Source organism: Vanellus vanellus (assembly GCF_965231255.1).
Source record: "Vanellus vanellus genome assembly, chromosome: 4".
In the NCBI taxonomy this organism is placed as follows: Eukaryota; Metazoa; Chordata; class Aves; order Charadriiformes; family Charadriidae; genus Vanellus; species Vanellus vanellus.
This window is the reverse complement of record NC_138909.1, coordinates 32,105,788-32,124,071: the sequence shown is the minus strand read 5'-3', so window position 1 is coordinate 32,124,071 and position 18,284 is coordinate 32,105,788. Positions and strand designations below refer to the sequence as shown.

Sequence of the window (18,284 nt, the reverse complement as noted above, 5' to 3'; positions counted from 1 at the left end):
TCAACCCTTGACGCTTTCTTTGAGCCCATAGGAGGAAAGAGGGATGGAGCAGCAGTCTAAGTTTATGAACAGCGTAATAATGGCACAGAGGTATTGCAGGTTAAGCCCATTAACAGCTTTTGCAGGAGCCAACCCAGGGGCATTTGCTGACAAAATCTCTTCTTTCTAACCAGAGGACCCTTCTTGGTGGCTTTGGGGAAGTCGTGGCATCCAGAGGAGTTTAACTGCGCTCATTGCAAAACCTCCATGGCTTACATTGGATTTGTGGAAGAGAAAGGGGCCCTGTATTGCGAGGTCTGCTATGAGAAGTTCTTCGCCCCTGAGTGTTCAAAGTGCCAAAGGAAGATACTTGGGGTAAGTGACCAGCAAGTGGCCTGTTTTTCAGTGGGAGCAATGATCACAGGGTTCGATGCTTCTCTGCAATGAAATTCCCTTTTGTCTGGCCCAGTCTGCATTCCTCCAAACATACCTTTTCAGCTCCCGTCACATACAGAATATGTTTTTAGCTCTTCTAATGTTGAGCCTTTTCAGACTCTTTGAGAAAAGGTGCTGTGGTCTCCTTGGCTCTTCCAGGTTCAGCTCCTGTTTTCATGAAGCTGTTCTGTAGCTGTTGTTTTCTTGAGCAAAATGCTTTTAATCTGCAACTTTTTACAAAATGGGAAAGGAGGTGAGAGTGGGGAGGAATAAATAATCCTCCCTAACTAAGCTGAGTGCTGGGGAACACGCTGGTTGGCTAGATGCGAAGTACCAAAATATTCCCAATGGTAATCTAGATAGAAAGACTGCATTATCCTCCTCGGCACTAATATTGCTAATTTGAGCCTGCCAGCTGATCGTCCGCCGCTTTACTGCAGACAGCAATGTGTCTGGGCTCTTGTGTAACTGGGGTCACACAGGGCTCTGGCAGTACAATTCTCAAGTCATATTTGGCACTATATTGTCTTCCAAAACAACACAGAGCAGTCGTAATTTTCTATGTGAAGTCTTCTGATTAACTGTTCACAGACTTGAGGAGACATCAGAGATGCTGCTTCTCTTATTCCAGGGGACCGTTATGGGTGAGATCCTAATTAAAATGGAAAAGGTGAACAAATGAATTGTTAAATCTGTCCAACTCTATACTGAACCTTCCAAAATACGAAAGGTTGTGTCTAACAAATAAGGAGATGTATCATAAATAAAGCACCTCGTTAAGTTTAACATCAGCAGAGATTGTGTGCACAACCCGTTTTCAAAGTAGCAGTAGGAAACAAAGTATTCTTGAAACGAATCAAGTGCGGAGGCACGGTCACCACAATCTAGTCATCACATCAAAATAATGTGTTAATAACACTTTTTCTAATCCCCACAGGAAGTAATAAATGCTTTGAAACAAACTTGGCACGTTTCCTGCTTTGTGTGTGTGGCCTGTCATAACCCCATCCGCAATAATGTCTTCCACTTAGAAGACGGCGATCCCTACTGTGAGACGGGTAAGAAGCAACACAACCAAAGTTTCCTGCAGCTGTGCGGGAAAGCAGAGCTTAATAGTAGTAGAAAAAAATAATAGTTCCTTTTTCTCAAGCGTCACTTCAGAAGAAGTGTCCCAGCAAATTCATGTAACTGTGGTATTTCAGTTCAAAGCAGCAACAAATGCTGTAGACACTTCGAGTTCGCAGCAGGAGAAGCTGGTGAGAATTTCGTCATCGGCTTCGGCAGGAGCAGGCTGTCACTGGTTCTACTTGTCGTTCCTGTTAAGCCCTCAGCTGTAGGTATCAGTGGTACAGCAGGATGTTAATTTTAGGGTGACTTTCTGGTTGGCCTTAAAATAATCTGGAGTTTATGTAAATCTACCTATTTACTCTGCTGGCATTTGCTTGTTTAGTAATGTGTTTTACTCTGAATCGCCTTATTCACAGCCGGGAGGGACTTCCAAGAGCAAGCAGTCTGCCCAGGAAGTTTGTTGCAGGATCAGGGATAACATCTGTTGAACATAAGCTTGGGATAAAGAAAACAGGCTGTTAGGGGAAAAACAGAGTGATACAATTATAGCACTTGAAAGCCCGATGAGCAATATCACATGAAAGACGTGGCGTAGAAGTTCAGAGGGATCGTGGTTTGTTTTTTAGCACTTCCAGCTTAATTGTATCTTTTTTATTAATATGAACAGTTTTTATTCAGGTTGGTTTCCTAGTTTTCTTAAAACTTTCCGTGTACCCTTCTGGGCTAGGAGAGAAATAGATAGTATTTGGGAGAGTACTCCACAAAATGGAAAATAAAAAAAAATCCTATCAAAATTGTCTATTTTCACACTGCATGCTGTTTACATTCATGTTAGAACCATCAGTTGGACCTTTTCTGTGTTTTTCCTTCTACTGTAAGGAGCATTGTAGTTTAACTAGAGGTGGAAGCGGATTGGCCAGGAAAAGATTTAGTGTGAAATCCTAGTGACCTGTTTAGAGCCAAGATTTCCTTCTGGGTTGATCCAGCGCTTGTTTGCAGCAGGTGCCATGGAGAACATTAGGTACTGAAAGGATGAGGAAAGCAGGCAAAATTTATCAAAATTTCTCTTGTGAGAGCGCCTTTAATGAAGTGTTGGCAGACACGAAAGGACGCAGTAGGTTATTGCTAACTCAGTGACACAAGTGGGGTAACGTGTTACTCCTATTGAATTCGTGGAGCAGCAGAGGAAATGGATATACGAGCAGCATCCTCCAGTGTGACAGCACGGTGAAATTTCATCCTGAAGCCATCTGAAGCCCCTAATCTTGGAACCATTTGATGATTCAAAAATAGTACTGGAGGAATCGATAACTCCCCTTTGGGTGGAAAGCTCGTGACCGGCTTTGTTCTGCTAATATTGGATTCTTGTTCCTGCCACCAAATGACCCGTATGTTGTGCGATGCATTGATTTGTGCTACTGTTACAACTCCTGTGCACAAATGTGCGCTCTTCTACACTGCGAGCAGGAAACACTGGGATAAATTGTCAAGAATATTATACTTCTCACAAAGTTTATTTCTAAGATAGAAAGTTGCTAGCACAAGTTAATGTAGACACATTCTGTGAGGTGTTATTGGCAGTGATACGTTGTAATGGCTCTGGCTCGCTCACTAGATATTAATTTGAGATACATTCATTCTTCAAAGGCTTCCAGTCCAGCTGGAGTTAAGAGTCTATGACTAATTTTAAAGAAATAAGGAGTAAATGTCACTGCCAACTTTCCTTCTTCCTTGTGCAAAGGAGGGTTCTAATTTTAAATCTGTATTTGAAATTATAACAGCATCAGCTATTAGTATTAAGAGGGTTTAATCTGCAAAATATTCTAGTTGTGGATGTCAATGCTAAAATTAAAATAAAAATGCAAATAGCTACAACTTTGAACTTTTTGAAGTGCAGAGTTAGTAACCTAGTTTCAAATTCCTGTGTGCGGTAAGCATTGATACATGACTATGAGAAGTCTGCCTTGAAAGGTTTCTGTGGCATCACAACTCAAGCATGCAAAAGCAAAAGAAAGCTGATGCCCTTCATTCTGCCTTACCTATTGCCTTTTCTTCAGAAGAAAAGCCAATAAACTTATCAACACAAACCACAGGTCAACTTTCAAAAGGCTTTAACTACTGGTACCAGGAAAGTGTCAGTAAAAGACTCTGTAGGAACACGAACGCAAAGAGCTGAAACAGTATGGTCGTGAGACCACGTCCTTCAGGGTTTTTGCACAGAGGTGTTCTACCGTTTGACATTTTTATTGTCTGTCTTCTGCTTAAACGCTTGCAAATGCACGCCAGTAGCATGGATTAATGAAGGCGATCGGTGAAGCTGTTTCTTGCCGCTGGCAGCCATCAAGGGCTTTGCTTTTCCAGAGCACTTGTGTTCCCCGTCCTGCTGAGATGCCTCCTACGATGATGCTTTTTGAGGTCATCATACAAAACACTGTCTTACTAAGCCAAAACAGGACTCTTCCCTTGTGCTTGATACATGTTGGCTCTGCTGCAGCAAGCACTAGAGCTTCAGCAGATCTGTATAATCTAGTGGAGGGAAAAAAAAAATCTCCTTGTACCCTGCTTGCCACTCCTTATAAGGCCCCTTGAAAACAACCCCTGACATCTAGTTTCCCTGTCAGAGCCAAAGCGTTACTATTAAGGATGGAGTCCAAAACTTCATTATGGTTGTCACTCTGTAGTTCATCTTACGAAGACGTGATGTTGCGTGACATTATGTATTTGGCCTGGCAGCATGCTGATCCCAAATTCTCTCCTGTTATAGCACTAATGCTGTTGTCTTCTGTGCGGGAACAAAACATATCCGTCTCAGAATGGGGTGTTTGAGAGTTAAAATAAGTGGAAAAGACCAGACAACTTGGGGTGAAATAGAGGTCTGCACAGGTGGGCAGCGGGGGGCTGTGGTGACTTGTAGCCCCTGAGGTGGCTCTATGCAGAGAGAAGCGAGTGCGGCACACCGAGGCCGTGGGGATGGGGGTGGGTGTCAGTGTCTCCCACCCAATTTTATACCTGTATTTTATTTTGCCGGTCTGCCCTGCTCTCTTTTTCACGCTTTGCAGTCGGTGGGGAATATGACCGGTTTGGTGCCCAGGGTTTTGGTCCATGCTCTCTGAAACTGGTGGAGCAGCCTTTCTCTGCTGACTCCAGGGGGGCATCCAGAGGCACCAAATCAATCCAGTGCCTAAAAATGAATGGTGTGAATACCCTTCAGTGACAGCTGTCACTAATAACCATCCTAACACCCTACTGATACTTTTTGTCAAATGCAATAAATATATTGGCTAAAGCCTCTGGTTTGGTTTTGGGTTTTTTTTTTGTGGTATGTAGGGGGTTTGGGAGTTTTTGGTTTTGTGGGTTTTTTTTGTTTGGTTGGTTGGTTTGTCTTTTTTTTTTTTTTTTTCTTTTTGAAAGAGCATAATAAACTCCAATGACTAGAAAACTATTCTGACTTGATCCAAATGGCTAGACTCTGTTTAGGACAGGAGTGTAATGATTGCGTGATTTTGTGTAGTAGATTTTGTAGAATTTTCTGGGGCAAATGTTGTGCCAGAATCTAAGTGAGGAGTTAGTTACTTGCTGAAGCGGTCTGTACTGTGAACAGCCAGGGTATGCTTCCAAGGCAGAGCCGGAGAGGAGGTAAGGAGCCTGCCATTGAAAGCAAAGCACAAAGGTTTCAAAGGGTCGGTCTCACTTTTCTGCATACGCTTCATCTTTAAAATCTGTTTGTGTTTGTTTGCAGATTACTATGCCCTCTTCGGTACCATGTGCCATGGCTGTGAGTTCCCCATTGAAGCTGGAGACAGGTTTCTTGAAGCCCTGGGCCACACTTGGCATGACACTTGCTTTGTGTGCTCGGTAAGTAATGCCGGTCTGGAATTTTTACAAACCTGTGGCAGCGGTGCTTGAGCTAACCTGACCGAGGTGGGAGTTAACAGCTAAAACCTCTTTCAATTCTCCCAGCCCAAACAAAAAGCATTTTCCCAGTTAATTTGGAAGGTGTGTTGCTATTGTGAGCCTCTGGCGCCCGTCCAGAGGAGTTGGCCTGGATTGCAGCCATGTGTCCTAGCATTTAACCCTTGACGTTTACTTCCTCGGAGCAAGCGTTGAAGGCCATACAGGAACAGGCTGTGTTTCTAAAGTAGCAAGAGCACTTTTGATATAAAGACACTATAGCCAAAGTATCACCTGCTAATATTTTATGACCCAAAAAAAAAAAAAACGTTCCAATCCTTATCACGGAATCATGGAGTTTTCAGAGTTGGAAGGGACCTCTAGAGATGATCTAGTCCCACTCCCCTGCCAAAGCAGGATTGCCCAGAGCACATTACTCAGGACTGCACCCAGGCGGGTCTTGAAAATCTCCAGAGAAGGGGACTCCACAACCTCCCTGGGCAGCCTGTCCCAGTGCTCTGTCACCCTCACCGTAAAGAAGTGCTTCCGTGTACTTGAACGGAACTTCCTGTGTTCTAACTTGTGCCCATTCACCCTCGTTAATATGATGGCATATTTTTTAAAAATGCTGAACCTAACTCTGCTCCCAGCCAAGAACCTGTTGACTTAAAGAAAGGAAGGTTATACTTACATCAACCATAAGTATTACATCTAAAAGGCTATGCCTGAGAAAAAGGTAACAGTTCTTATTCTTTGAATATATCTGTGCATAATACAGTGCCATCACTTGGCATTCTGATTAACCTATGGTGTAATTCATCCATCTGAATTGAGTGATGTTTTCTTTTTTATCCCATTTCAGGTATGTAGTGACAGTTTGGAGGGTCAGACCTTCTTCTCCAAGAAAGACAAGCCACTGTGCAAGAAACACGCTCACTCTATCAACATCTGATGCTTGGAGCTCATCTTGTGTAACAAACGTACCGAGCAGAAAGAAAAGTTAAAATGTCCATGTTCGATAATTGGTTAAAGTTATTTATATATGTTTTTCTAAAAATGGAAGAGAAATGTGGAAACTGGGGGTGGGTGGGTGGTTGTACGCTAATTCTCGGAACGTTTATCGGTTAGGGTTTTGCTTCATAAAAAGATAGGAAATGGGAATTGCACCAAAGCTGAACGAATGGAGTGCCTTTACTTCTATACTTGGCACATTATTGTGTTGGTTTCATGATTTTATGGCCACATTTATATCTGCTTCAGTATGAGAAGAGAAACTTCTATAAAACTAAATACCTGATGTTAGGAGTCTTGGTTTTGCTGCTATTCAACAAATAAAAGGCGATTGGCTTCAGTGATCCAGATCACTTTATCGCGCTGATGTTTTTTAAAGTGTGTCTAAAAGTATTGCAGCTAAACTCCATTAAAAGGAATTCAAAGCAAAGATAAGATTACACAGAATATATAGTTCAATAACTGTTATTTTCATCTGATACTCATACGTGAGGCCTCCTGCACAATTACACCCACTTGTGCCTTTGCAGTTAAATCTCTGATGAGTCTACAAACGATAGAGACTTTTACAAAGCAGTTAAGTGGAGTGGTGGCTGTGCCGGTGAACAGGAATAGTTTAGAAGATGCCACTTAAAAGAAAACATAAATAGGATACTCTTCCTTAACTCATATACTACCAGAACACTAGCCAAAAAACCTGCTAGTGAGGGTGTGCTTGACAGGATGGAAACGTCGGATCAGATCTCGAAAATAAGGGAGCAGGAGGTCATACTCTTAATGTTTGCAGTTCAGGTTTTTAGATAGTTTTAAGTGCCTTTGAAAGGGGAAATTGCACTGAATCTGCAGGTAACAGTGTTTTATATCCAGAATGTGCGACTCTGGTGTTGAATGAGGGAAATGGCTGAAGTGCAGCTGAGGACATTGTTTTTCTCTCAGTACATTCTTTACCATGTAGCTCATGAATATGTATATTGGTGGTGTGCCAGGTAGTGTACCGAAAACTTATTTTCTTGCTCAGCTGTTATGATTTTTATTAGTTTAGGTTTTATTTCTCTCTTTTCTTCCAGATGTAAGGAATATGTTGTTGAATAATATAATATTGAGTTAGGCAGCTCAGTATCTCTCAGTTCCTGCAGGGGGGCGGAGAGACAATGCTGTCATTGTGCCTGTACTGCAAGCCAGGAGACGTAGCCAACTCTGTGGCTCGATATGAATTTCGCCTCCATACAGAGATCTGTGCACCAGCTAAGTCCCACTTAACTTCAAATTAGAGCTTAAGTGGTACGGAGCAATTGTAGGCAGATAGGGAAGAGGTGGTGACCCTCTGCACGGGGTGAACTTCGCTCCAGCAGAGCCGCACAACAGAGAAGGGGGCCCTCTCTGGGCCGGATCAGATTCCTGAAGGAAACTGAATTTACGTGCTATTTAATTCAACTGGGATGCGAGAGCTGAATTGTTAGTCTTTAGTGCTCTTTCCAGTAGATATTAAAAGTAATCATTTAGTGCTTTTGTCGTGGTGGGTATTTTGGGGTTTCCTTTTTGGTTTGTTTTTTGTTTGTACTGATACAAAGGATAGCTTTATTCGTAAAACCATGGGTAAAATCACAAAAGATTGCCATGGTTGAGTAAAGCAATTGTAGCAAGGAACATCAACAAAAGAGGGGGAAAGAAATGGCTGTGCTGAAATATGAAAAGATATTTGGGTTGCTTATTAATTCAGTGAGACAGGTTCACATTGTGGGGCTGCTTCACTTATTTCCGGAAGTTGTTTTTCTTCAATACTACCACATTTCTTTTTTAACTTCTGGTGGTACGGAAGAAATGGCGTCAAGCTGTTTAAAATGTTTACACTCTTGTGGATATGCCCTTTTGTGAGTTTGGCTGAAAAGCAGAAGGGTAGAAGCAAACTGGACAAGACATGGCAAGATATGAACCAGGTTGCTTTTGAAATTAGGTGGGATGTGGAGAATTGGGACCTGGAGACTGGGTTTCAGTGGAGCTATATTGCACATGCGTGAGGAAAGAGGATGGGAAAGCACAGGATAAGGCATTTGGTGTTTTCTGCAATTCAAGCCTTGCTATTTTAAAGCAGGATAGAAACTTTTCAGTTTGTCAATGTCATTAAAATCAACTTGAATTTTGTTTAGTTCTGGAATTTTTAATTGGAATTCTATTTCTTAATCCATATGCTCTAGGGTTTGAAATTTTGCAGTTGTTAATCAATTTGAGGACAAAAGCCTGGAAGGCTTCAATAGTACCGCTTCATTTAGCTGCTTTGGCTTTTAATTTCTGCTTTTATCTATTTGTTTAAAATTTAAAAGGAAGCATAGAGTCACTGATACATAATGAATATTTAATGGCTCTACCGAATTATATAAATCAACTAAAAGGAACATAATTTTTATTGTTATTTTAATAAGTGAGATTTTAGTAGAGCACTTTATTATAACGCCATATATCTCACTGAATATTTATTACCTATTTTGTTTAGGACTATTTCATACTGGTATATTTGTATTTTGTTTTATTTTTAAGCCTGCATATTTACCTCTAGAACCTTTTGATGTGTGAGTGTGTGTATGTGTATGTGCCTCTATATACTTCTCTATACATGCACACATATGCGCGTACATTGAGAGACATGGGTGTATATGCACATATACACACGTATATTTGACTGCAGACTTGACATAGCAAAAATCAGCACTGTTCCATCATCACTTGGGGATTTCATGAGATTCCCAACTATTTTTCATAGAACGCATGTATAGCACTCATGTTTTGAGGGAATGTTAGAAAGTCAGGAGAGTCATGCTAGTAACCTAACTACTGTAGTTTGTTGCATGCATTTTCAGTCAGTAATTATTTTTCTTCAAAAACTGCCTGTAAGAGAATCGGTTTTAACTCTGTTTGAAGGTAGAAGATCTTTATAAGTGAGTAACTGAATCATGATGACAGTTTCAGTATATTGTAACTAGATAATTCAGAATTATGTGTAAATATAAATGCTTAATATAAGAATGCAATAAACTCAAAAGCAAAAGTTGAGTTGTGGTTCATTGTGTTGGTCTATTCAGTTGTGTACCCGTTTCTTCGTGGAGCTACTTGCGTCATCTCACCATATGAGTGGCTTTGCAAACAGGAGTAGGAACTACCTCAATTCACAGATTACTTGTTTGAATTTCGTTTTTTCAGATTGTTTTACGCTAAACAACCAGCTGTTAAATCCTGGTGATTTCCTTGCTTGTGTTTAATAGTCTTTGGCATCAAATTTTGGCTGTTCACGTTTGCAAAGATAATTATAATTAAAAACCAAAACAAACAAATGAACCCAACACAAAACCCCAAACTCTCTATCTGTCCTCAGTTGTTTTGTGGTTGTTGGACATTTTCTTCTTCTGAATCACAGTCAGTAAAAGAAAGTCATGTTTGTACGTATGAATAGAATACATACCATCTGAGTGGCTTGTTCTTCAGTTTTTTAGGGTAGAATGGAGGTCTGCTTTACAGAAAACCACCTGGGGGTCCTGGTGGACACCAAGTTGCCCATGAGCGGGTGATATCCCCTTTGTGACGAGGGAGACCACCAGCCTCCTGGGGTCCATTAGGCGGACCGTTGCCAGCGGATTGAGGGAGGTGATCCTCCTTCTCTGCTCACTCTTGGTGAGACACATCTGGAGTGCTGGGTTCAGTGCTGGTCTCGCAAATACAAGACAGACACGGACATACTGGAGCGAAGAGCTAGGAAGGTGATTACGGGCTTGGAGCATTTGTCATACAAGGAGAGGCTGGGAGAGCTGGTACTGTTCAGCCTGGAGAAGAGAGGGCGCGGCAGCCATCTCATCCATGTGTACCAATACCCGGAGTGGGGAGTAAAGAAGGTGGAGCCAAACTTGCCTCAGTGGTACTGGTGACTGGACAACGGTGAGAATGGTTAAACGCTGGCACAGGTTATCCAGAGAGATTGTAGAGTCTCTGTCCTTGGAGATACTCAAAACTCAACTAGACACGGCCCTTGGACTAAGACAAGATCCCTTACTCCAAAGATCCCTTCCAACCTCAGTGACTGTCTGATTCTCCATCTTTTCTCGAGACGGAATGAAAGATGAAAATACGGTATTGAATGCTGTAGAATGCGTAACAACATAAACCTCAATATTGGGCAATTACTATTTATTCGCTATCTTCACTTCGTTCTACCGCCCATCGAGAATACTTCGCAATGCTTGTTGAGAAGTGTTTAATATTTTTCCTAAGTTGAGACTGCTCAAGGAAATACTGCCTGCTCTGGCAGGCATTATATGATACTCTACTTAGCCTTGGCACACGGCAGCCTCCACTTTCACCGCAGGATATTTAACCGTCTACTATAACATGGCCAATTACTTCATGATAATACCAGCCTGGTAAGATTCTCCTTGGCTGAGTATCTCTCAGCTAGGCAAATGCGGTGTTGTTTTCTGCCTTTATTTACACAAGCAAAGGAAAACACTGCACACAGCTCTATAAAATTTAGAGGCAACTTTACAGAAGACTTGCCTCCCCTTCAGTGTTTAGGCTATGAATGAGACAAACGCAAGTCTATTTGCAAACAGTATATTAAACTCCAGAAGCCAAGCTTTTAAAGGCATCAGGTCTGCATTTGACATTTTAATGGCAAAGGTTTGGTTTCTATCAATCACAACGTCATGTAACATTAAAATGCACCGACAAAAAAAAGAGATCTGTCATTCATTCATTAAGACACTGTAATCCAGTGTAAGATTTATAGGCTTAAAACCCAACGGTGTGTTTTCACAATAAATCCACTTTCGCTGCTCAGCACAGAACAAATCTCTGTGTCACTCAAAATGTTTGCTGGTCAAAATGCCCTGTATGAGATCTTCAAAGGGTTTCTCACAAAATCGCATATAAATCCTTTTACCAGCAAAGGCTTAATTTAGGTTCAAGTTTTACTTTCTCGGGACATTGGTTAATATCTTGTGTTCAGACAAGATCTTGGTTATATCAGAAACACATAGGGCCTAATTTATTATTAGCAGTCTGGTGTTAATTAGGGGGAATTACCAGAAATAGTTTGCTTGATGGAAATTTATTATGGGATCACACTTTACTGATGGCAAAATAGGAGTCACTGAAAGAGTGCAGCTCCTTCTCGTAACCAACTAATTAATAAGGTGCCAAAATTCCTCTGAGAAGGGTTTGGTCCTAACTATGGGAACCTCACAGAGCAAATGGTTCCTATGCAGTATTTAAAATTTAAAAGAGGAAAAGAGAGAGGAGAAAACACTGCCCAGCAGAAATCTCAAAAGTGGTATGGCTTTTTCTCCAATTTATGAAAGAAAATATTTAGCTGTGTTTCCAAGCTCATTAAAGAATTGCTTTTCCCAGACAGAAAAACAACAGCTAGTTTATAATCTCGTTTGGTATGCTTGAACTTGGTTTTCAGTTTTAGTTGCGTATACTGCACACTACAGCTTGTAATTTTATGAATTGGGCTTATAATGAGCTTTTATATTGCTTTTTATTGCTTTGCCTAAAGGTCTTTTTCATTATCATTTGCCATGAAAGTTCAGGTTGGCATAGACGGGAATGAATGACTGAAAATGATAGATGACTGAAAAATAGGGCAAAACATTCACATCTCTGATAAACCCAAATCTAGTGCATGTATGGCAGTTTGGGGATAGAAAACCACTGTTAGGGGTCTCAGGAAGGTCTTACTTGTGTCAGAATGGCATGTGAATAAGATGGAGTGCAAGCAAAAATGTTGCTAAAGAAATTTGAAATCAGCATGCGAAAATTTACACATGGCTGATGTGGAAAAATATTTTCCATAAGCTCTTTTTCAAAAATATTAAAGATGGTAGGGTATGCAAGTTGTAATAGAGCGCTTTTGTATTTGCACTGGAAATACCTTAAACTCTTTAAAACAATTCCAGCGTTTTGGGTACGTTTTAAAAGGTTTCTCCCATACTGTGAAACTAAGGATTGTGTCATTGTGTTCTGAGTAATATTCACACTTTCCATAAGTTCACGGTGATTTCCTTTTCAGTACTCATGCCTTTGCTTTGCTTTTTCATACTGCTGGGCAGTGCCATTGTTTGGTTTAAAGTATTTCAGTACAAGATAATCCTGTCAGGTGTGTCCCTTATTTCTCTTTGTGATGCATCAATGAAATGTCCAAAGTTCCTTTGGTAAATATAAGCTTGCACTAAATTTTGGCACACTTTCCAAAGTGTTAAGTTTTCCCACCCAGACATTTCCGCTGGAAAAATAACCCAAGATAGTAGACTAAAGCGCTAATTATATCCCACATAAACTCTTTCCTTGCCTTGAAATCCATCAAGCAAAAGGGAAACACATGAAAACAAGTGCAGGGCCAAAATCATTGATAACTTAAGCAGATACAGCCTCACTGCTTTCAACTTATTCTCCTCCAAATTATAAATGACTGGTGTCAAAGCTGCGTTAATTTTATGCTTACATTTGCCCAACGAGTAAGATCAGAATTAAGCTAAGGATCTGGGCCCTGGGTTTTAGCAGGATTTCCATTAATTGGCACAAATCTCTCAACTGGTAGATGACAAAACAGTCGAGTACCACGCTACCCAGAGACGGGAACATCACGACAAGAAATAACGCTGCTTCCAAACAGTGAATTTCATTTCTCAAATCTCAGATGTTCAGTGTCTCCGGATGAACCATAACAGGCTACGTAAGAAAGTGCAAATCTTTTCCTGATACTAACCTGCCTTCTCGAGCACCTTGCTAATTCAATGAAATTTAATGGAATTGTTATACACTTCCACTCAAACAGAACATAAATTTTTTGTACTCTCCCTGTGCTTGGATCAGTATTCTCTGAGAATAAAAAGGATGGTAAATTCATAAACAATTTGGCTCTGCATGAAAGATGAGCTATTGATATTTGCACTAAGTTGAGGTATTCTCTGCAGGTTTTACCCATATCAGAGTTCTTCAGCTTTTCTTGCCATTTATGTTGTCCTAGCAGCATTTCTCCAAATGATGTAAATGCTCTAAAGTGTCCTTTAAGGGTGGATTGAGAATTATTTAGTTTTCTCAAAAGTTAATAGAGTATATCTGTTTTTTTTAAATTCACTTCCAGTATTGAAAGTGTTGAACGTGACACATAAAGCAATCACTTACCCTCTCCTGCTGCATCCAAACAATAAATTAGATTTTATAGGGCAGGAATTTTTTTGGTTTTAATGTAGGCCCTACTTTTCTTTGTACGTTCTCAGCCTGTGCCTGTTGTCAGAGACAAGGTAGGGCATAAAACAGAGCAACTTAATATTTACAGCACCTAGGGTCCAATCTTGGACCGTACTTGGCTTTAAACAATGCAACTGCAGTTAATCTGCTGTGTGGCTTTTTTTCCCCATGTGGTACCCATTGACAATCAGTAGAGGATTACTGGGAAATTCTGGCCAGTGGTATCTGGAGAAGCAAATTGGTTGGGCTTTCTCTAAAATGAGAAGTGCATATCAATAGAAGTAAAACGATAATACAGTAAGGCTGCAACTTTGTCTTTAGATCTTGTATATTTTTACTTATTTATTTATATATTTTCCCAAGTATGTGGCTAATCAACTATTTTTTCCCACTTTTAATAAAATGCATCTCATAGTTGCCTAGAATTTCCCTCTGCAAAATTTGGAGAGATGCTTTTTGGATGCTTTCCTTTTTCATTTATTCCAAGTGGGTGCCTGTGGTGTCTTGGTGGAGACCAGTTTCTAGGAAGCTCTGATGAAGTGTATGATACTCTCCCCAAAAGTCAGCAATAGCATATTTTCTTGCTTAAAGTTTGTCTTTTACAAGGTCTCCAGGGCTTTGGCATAGGTTTCCTGGTACCATGTTCACCTTTCTAGACAGTTATATGATTGTTGTAGAAGAATCTTGCATTTCTCTGCTCAATGGCAATTAGTACTTGAGGATTGTGCTGTACTGTGGGAGCATTAGATTGCTAGTTAGACAATGTTATGGTCCTACTGTGAAACCAAGAGTTGTGGTTTGGAATGTGATGGGATAGATGTGGGAATCGTAGCTCTGCTTTTCAAACAGAGACAAGCAGGTAACTTTGCTATTTATTTGAGGTATCCTGTACATGGTGTTATACTGTCTTTATAGTTTATTAACACATGTTAAATATTGGAATGTTGTTTCATATCAAAGGCTAAATTATGTGCAGTTTCTTGTGCCCAGAAATTAAAGGTAGTAATCACACCTAATTCCAGCACTCAAGCTGTTAACATGGACTTTTTTCAACAGAAAATTATTTATGTTTCAAAATACATATTGACATTCTGTAGCTTGAAAATGAATCAGTTTTTATATTTTCATAGTGTTGTGAATTGTAATGAGCTGATGCATCCTTTCTCAATGTATCACTTGAAAAATCTGTGGGGTGGTTTCAATGAACTTTGTTAAAAAAAAAAAAAAAAAGACCAAAATTTTTTTGCAGTTACTTGGATCTTAGTCATTTCATATTTTCATTACAGACATGGGACAGCTGCTTCCAAAATGTCCAGAAGGGGATTTTTCTTCTTTTTCCCCAGAAGAGCCATTAGTGAACGCGGGCCAGTGCCGACCACTAACCCAGACCACAAACTAAGTCTCCTTCAGAAAAGTCAAAATTCCTCCAGAGCTTTAGTGCCTTTGGGCATGGGTGGGAGGGAGCTCAGTTTTGGCTTCTTATAGCTACAGCCCTGCGCGCACAAAGGGTGCAAATGCTTAAATGAAAATCAATGTATGGGAGCTGTGGATTTCCACCTGCATCCAGGCTCCAGCTCCTTTCCCTGGATAGACAATTTTTGTTATGCTGAAGGTATACCAGCCTTGCGAAATGCAGGGGGGTCTGTTTCCCGGTGGGATTGCCACTCCTCTCTTGCCTCCCTGTGGGCTGAGTCCTGCTGTCCTGCCAGCCAGGCCAGTTTGTCCCAACAAATGCCCCTGCTTGCCGCCTCTCTGCTGTTCATCTCCTATCCCTCCACCCAGGAACACCTTGGCGACACTAAACCTTTGCTTTCCCGCACCCAGAGAGCCAAAAATACATCTTTGGAGGCTTATGTCTACGTTAGATTTTGAATTAATTTAAGTTCAGGGCTAATCACTGTTGCGTGCAAGTGGGAGCCTACTCTATCAATATGTGTATGAGTTAACATCATAAATTATTTGTTTTTCAGGGACGATGTTGAGAGAAGACTCTAATTTCTTCCTGGCAGGAGTTCGCAGAACCAACCAGGGTGGAAATTAGCACTCCAAATTAGTTTCTTCGAGCAGCAATGGTGTTTGCTATTCTGTCCTTCGTGTCTTCCCATGATATACTGTAAACTCCGGTCTTACTCCTGGAAGGGAGAAAAGATGTGCTGGCTGGGCTGCAATTTTTAGTTGTGCTTTCAGTCACTGTAGAGACAGAAGGGAAAAGTGAGCTCCAGTGGAGGCCAGGAGATGGGGCACGGCGGCAGGAGGAAAGAGGAGGTGACGGCAGGAAACGGTTTGGTGGTTAGAAAAAGGGCAAGAGCTTGTGTGAGCCACACCATTTTGTCAGATGTTTCTTGTCAGAGATTCACGAGAGCCTGGTCTGAAAAAGGCGGATGATTTGGGGAGGGCAAAGTAAAAAGGCAGACAGGAGCATCGTTCCGTTTGGGGAAGCATAGCGGTCTGGCCCAGCAGTGGCAGGGAGCAGATTTGGCTGCTGTCGGCAGGGTGCCACTGGGGATGCTCCCAAGGGGGACGCAGACCTTGCAGCCCCAGAGCTTTTCTCTGCTCCCTATCCTACATTTATATTTGTCACCAAATTGTGCGCATTTCTTTTCTGCCGGCTTTTTTCTTTGAGGTCAAATAGCTCTTTCGTCTTCAAGATGTGCTTGGGAGTACCAACAAATCCTTCTTTGTCATCGGCTGATCCTGGGCTACCCACAGGCTGAAGGGAGTGTTGTTTAACATTACCGGTGCCAGCTGCTGCTTCAAATTACGCCGTCCCATACTGTGCAGTCTGTAGGCAGCAGCCCTATCTCAAATTCCCCCGGGGATTTGCTTTTCTGAACTTCTTCCAGCTCCTAGCATGGCCATCTCTGCTAAAGTCCACATGGAGATTTTGCAGAGCAGCTCCATGGGTCTGTGAGTGGGAAATGCACCTCAAGCTGCTGCAGCCCTTGTGCAGTACCATAAATCGCAGGGGCTGAAATGGACTGGAAAATCTCATCTAATCATTAAAATCAAGCTTTTGACCTATTGCTGTGTGCGAAGTTGGAGCTGATGTTCTCCACGTGCTGTTTGAAATGCTGCGCGAGGGAGCAGCGAGCATCCGAGCTAACCTGTGCCCAGCGTGAGTGGCATCCAGCTGCTCTGGGAGCTGACAAATGTCTGGAAGTTCTTCGCTGTAGCTCACGGTTGGATAAATCCATATCTCCTTCTGGTCCGTGGATTATGTACCTTGTCCAGCACTACCCCGGTGCATAGATTTCACATCCTCCTCCGTGTCAGCCAGAGATGAATAAATGCATGTGAATCCACAGAGCTAATCCGCAGCCTGATGCCCCGCTTTTTCATTTTTGCCATCGCTGCCTCATTTGGAGTTCCTGTCCATCTGGAAGAGCTCCCTGGCCCTTCCCCTCCTGCCTGCTACCAGCTCCAGCGGTATTTGCAGCTGGGCGAGCAGGGGTGGGGGCGCCAGAACAACTGCGGGTCCATCTGCCAGGAGCCGACTTGTGCTGTGTTACCTGCCCCAGCTGCTGTTTGAGATGGCTGCAGGCCACCGGCTACCAGCTATGATTCAACCAAGCCACAGCTAGTCAATGAGGATGCCAGAGGAGTGAAACGCCTCACCTCCTGCCGGCCTGGCCATCCCCTGCCTCGGCCAGGCTGGTGCCCTGGACCACGGATGGAGGAAGTCTCCAGGAGCTCCTGCTTTTCCCTCCTTGCCCTGGTTTCTTTCTCCTGGGGCCTGCCCAGCCCCAGCTGGCTGTCACGAGGCAGGGTAGGGATGGTGCCCCGAAGAGCACACAGGATGAACCTGCAGCACACTTTAATGTACGAAGCATTTTTCAGTGTTTGGGGGTGAATGACATAGCTTAGCCCAGAGAAGTGTATTTAAGCATAGACGAAATGGGAAAAAAAACCCCAAACCCAGGTGTTTAGCCATCAGTGTGTTTTCTGCTATTCATAAATGAACGTGGTAATGTGATTGTGTTAGGTGAGCCCAACATGCCTCCTGGTAAAGGCTGTTTTCTCTTCCTTATTATACGTAGCTTGAGAAATAATAACTTTAAAAAAAATAATGGAAATAAATTTTGCTTTTGATTCACCAGCTTTCTGGGGGGGTGTTCATCTGAGTCCCAGTACCATTGAAAATTAGGATCTGCGTCTCAGCCAAAACGTGCCACGAAGGGAGTGGGGATCCTAGCTTTCGGAGGTACTCTCATTTTGTTGTGTTGAGCTGTACTGAATGAAAGTGGATTCCTATGGAAACAGAGCGTACAGTCAGGTAGTCAAAAGTTCTATGTGAAGAGGACTGAATCGGCACTATCTGCTTCCTAACTTTGGAGCCCTTGACTTTTCAACCTTACTGATGTTCTTTTAATGGAATATAATCTGTATAGCGAAGGCACACACTGGTATGGTGTTTATATCAATGCTCTGGACTGGTTCAAAGCTCAAACCGTTCAGAGGTTTGGAGTGTAAAAATAAATCTGAGGGAAGAGTCATTAGTAGCCAAGGGCCAGGCACAGCAGTCAATGATATGACCTGACGAGCGCAATAGCTAGATGGCTTGTGTGTGCATGCACGCAGGTACAGAAATGAAGGCCTCTACAGTGAAAGATACACTGAGCATCCTTTTAATTTCTTCCCCCCTCCAGGGAATAAATCATGCTATG

General features: G+C 42.0%; 1 protein-coding gene across 1 annotated transcript in view; it reads left to right on the top strand.

Annotated features, from left to right (window-relative positions):
• PDLIM5 (PDZ and LIM domain 5) overlaps positions 1 to 6,449 on the top strand; it is a 130,470-nt gene extending 124,021 nt beyond the window's left edge. The window contains exons 18-21 of the mRNA XM_082482209.1: positions 174 to 354; positions 1,352 to 1,472; positions 5,222 to 5,337; positions 6,236 to 6,449. Coding sequence (XP_082338335.1) covers positions 174 to 354; positions 1,352 to 1,472; positions 5,222 to 5,337; positions 6,236 to 6,325 — 508 coding nt within the window. The 3' untranslated portion in view covers positions 6,326 to 6,449. The remainder of the gene's footprint in view (positions 1 to 173; positions 355 to 1,351; positions 1,473 to 5,221; positions 5,338 to 6,235) is intronic.
• The last annotated feature ends 11,835 nt before the right edge of the window (positions 6,450 to 18,284 follow it).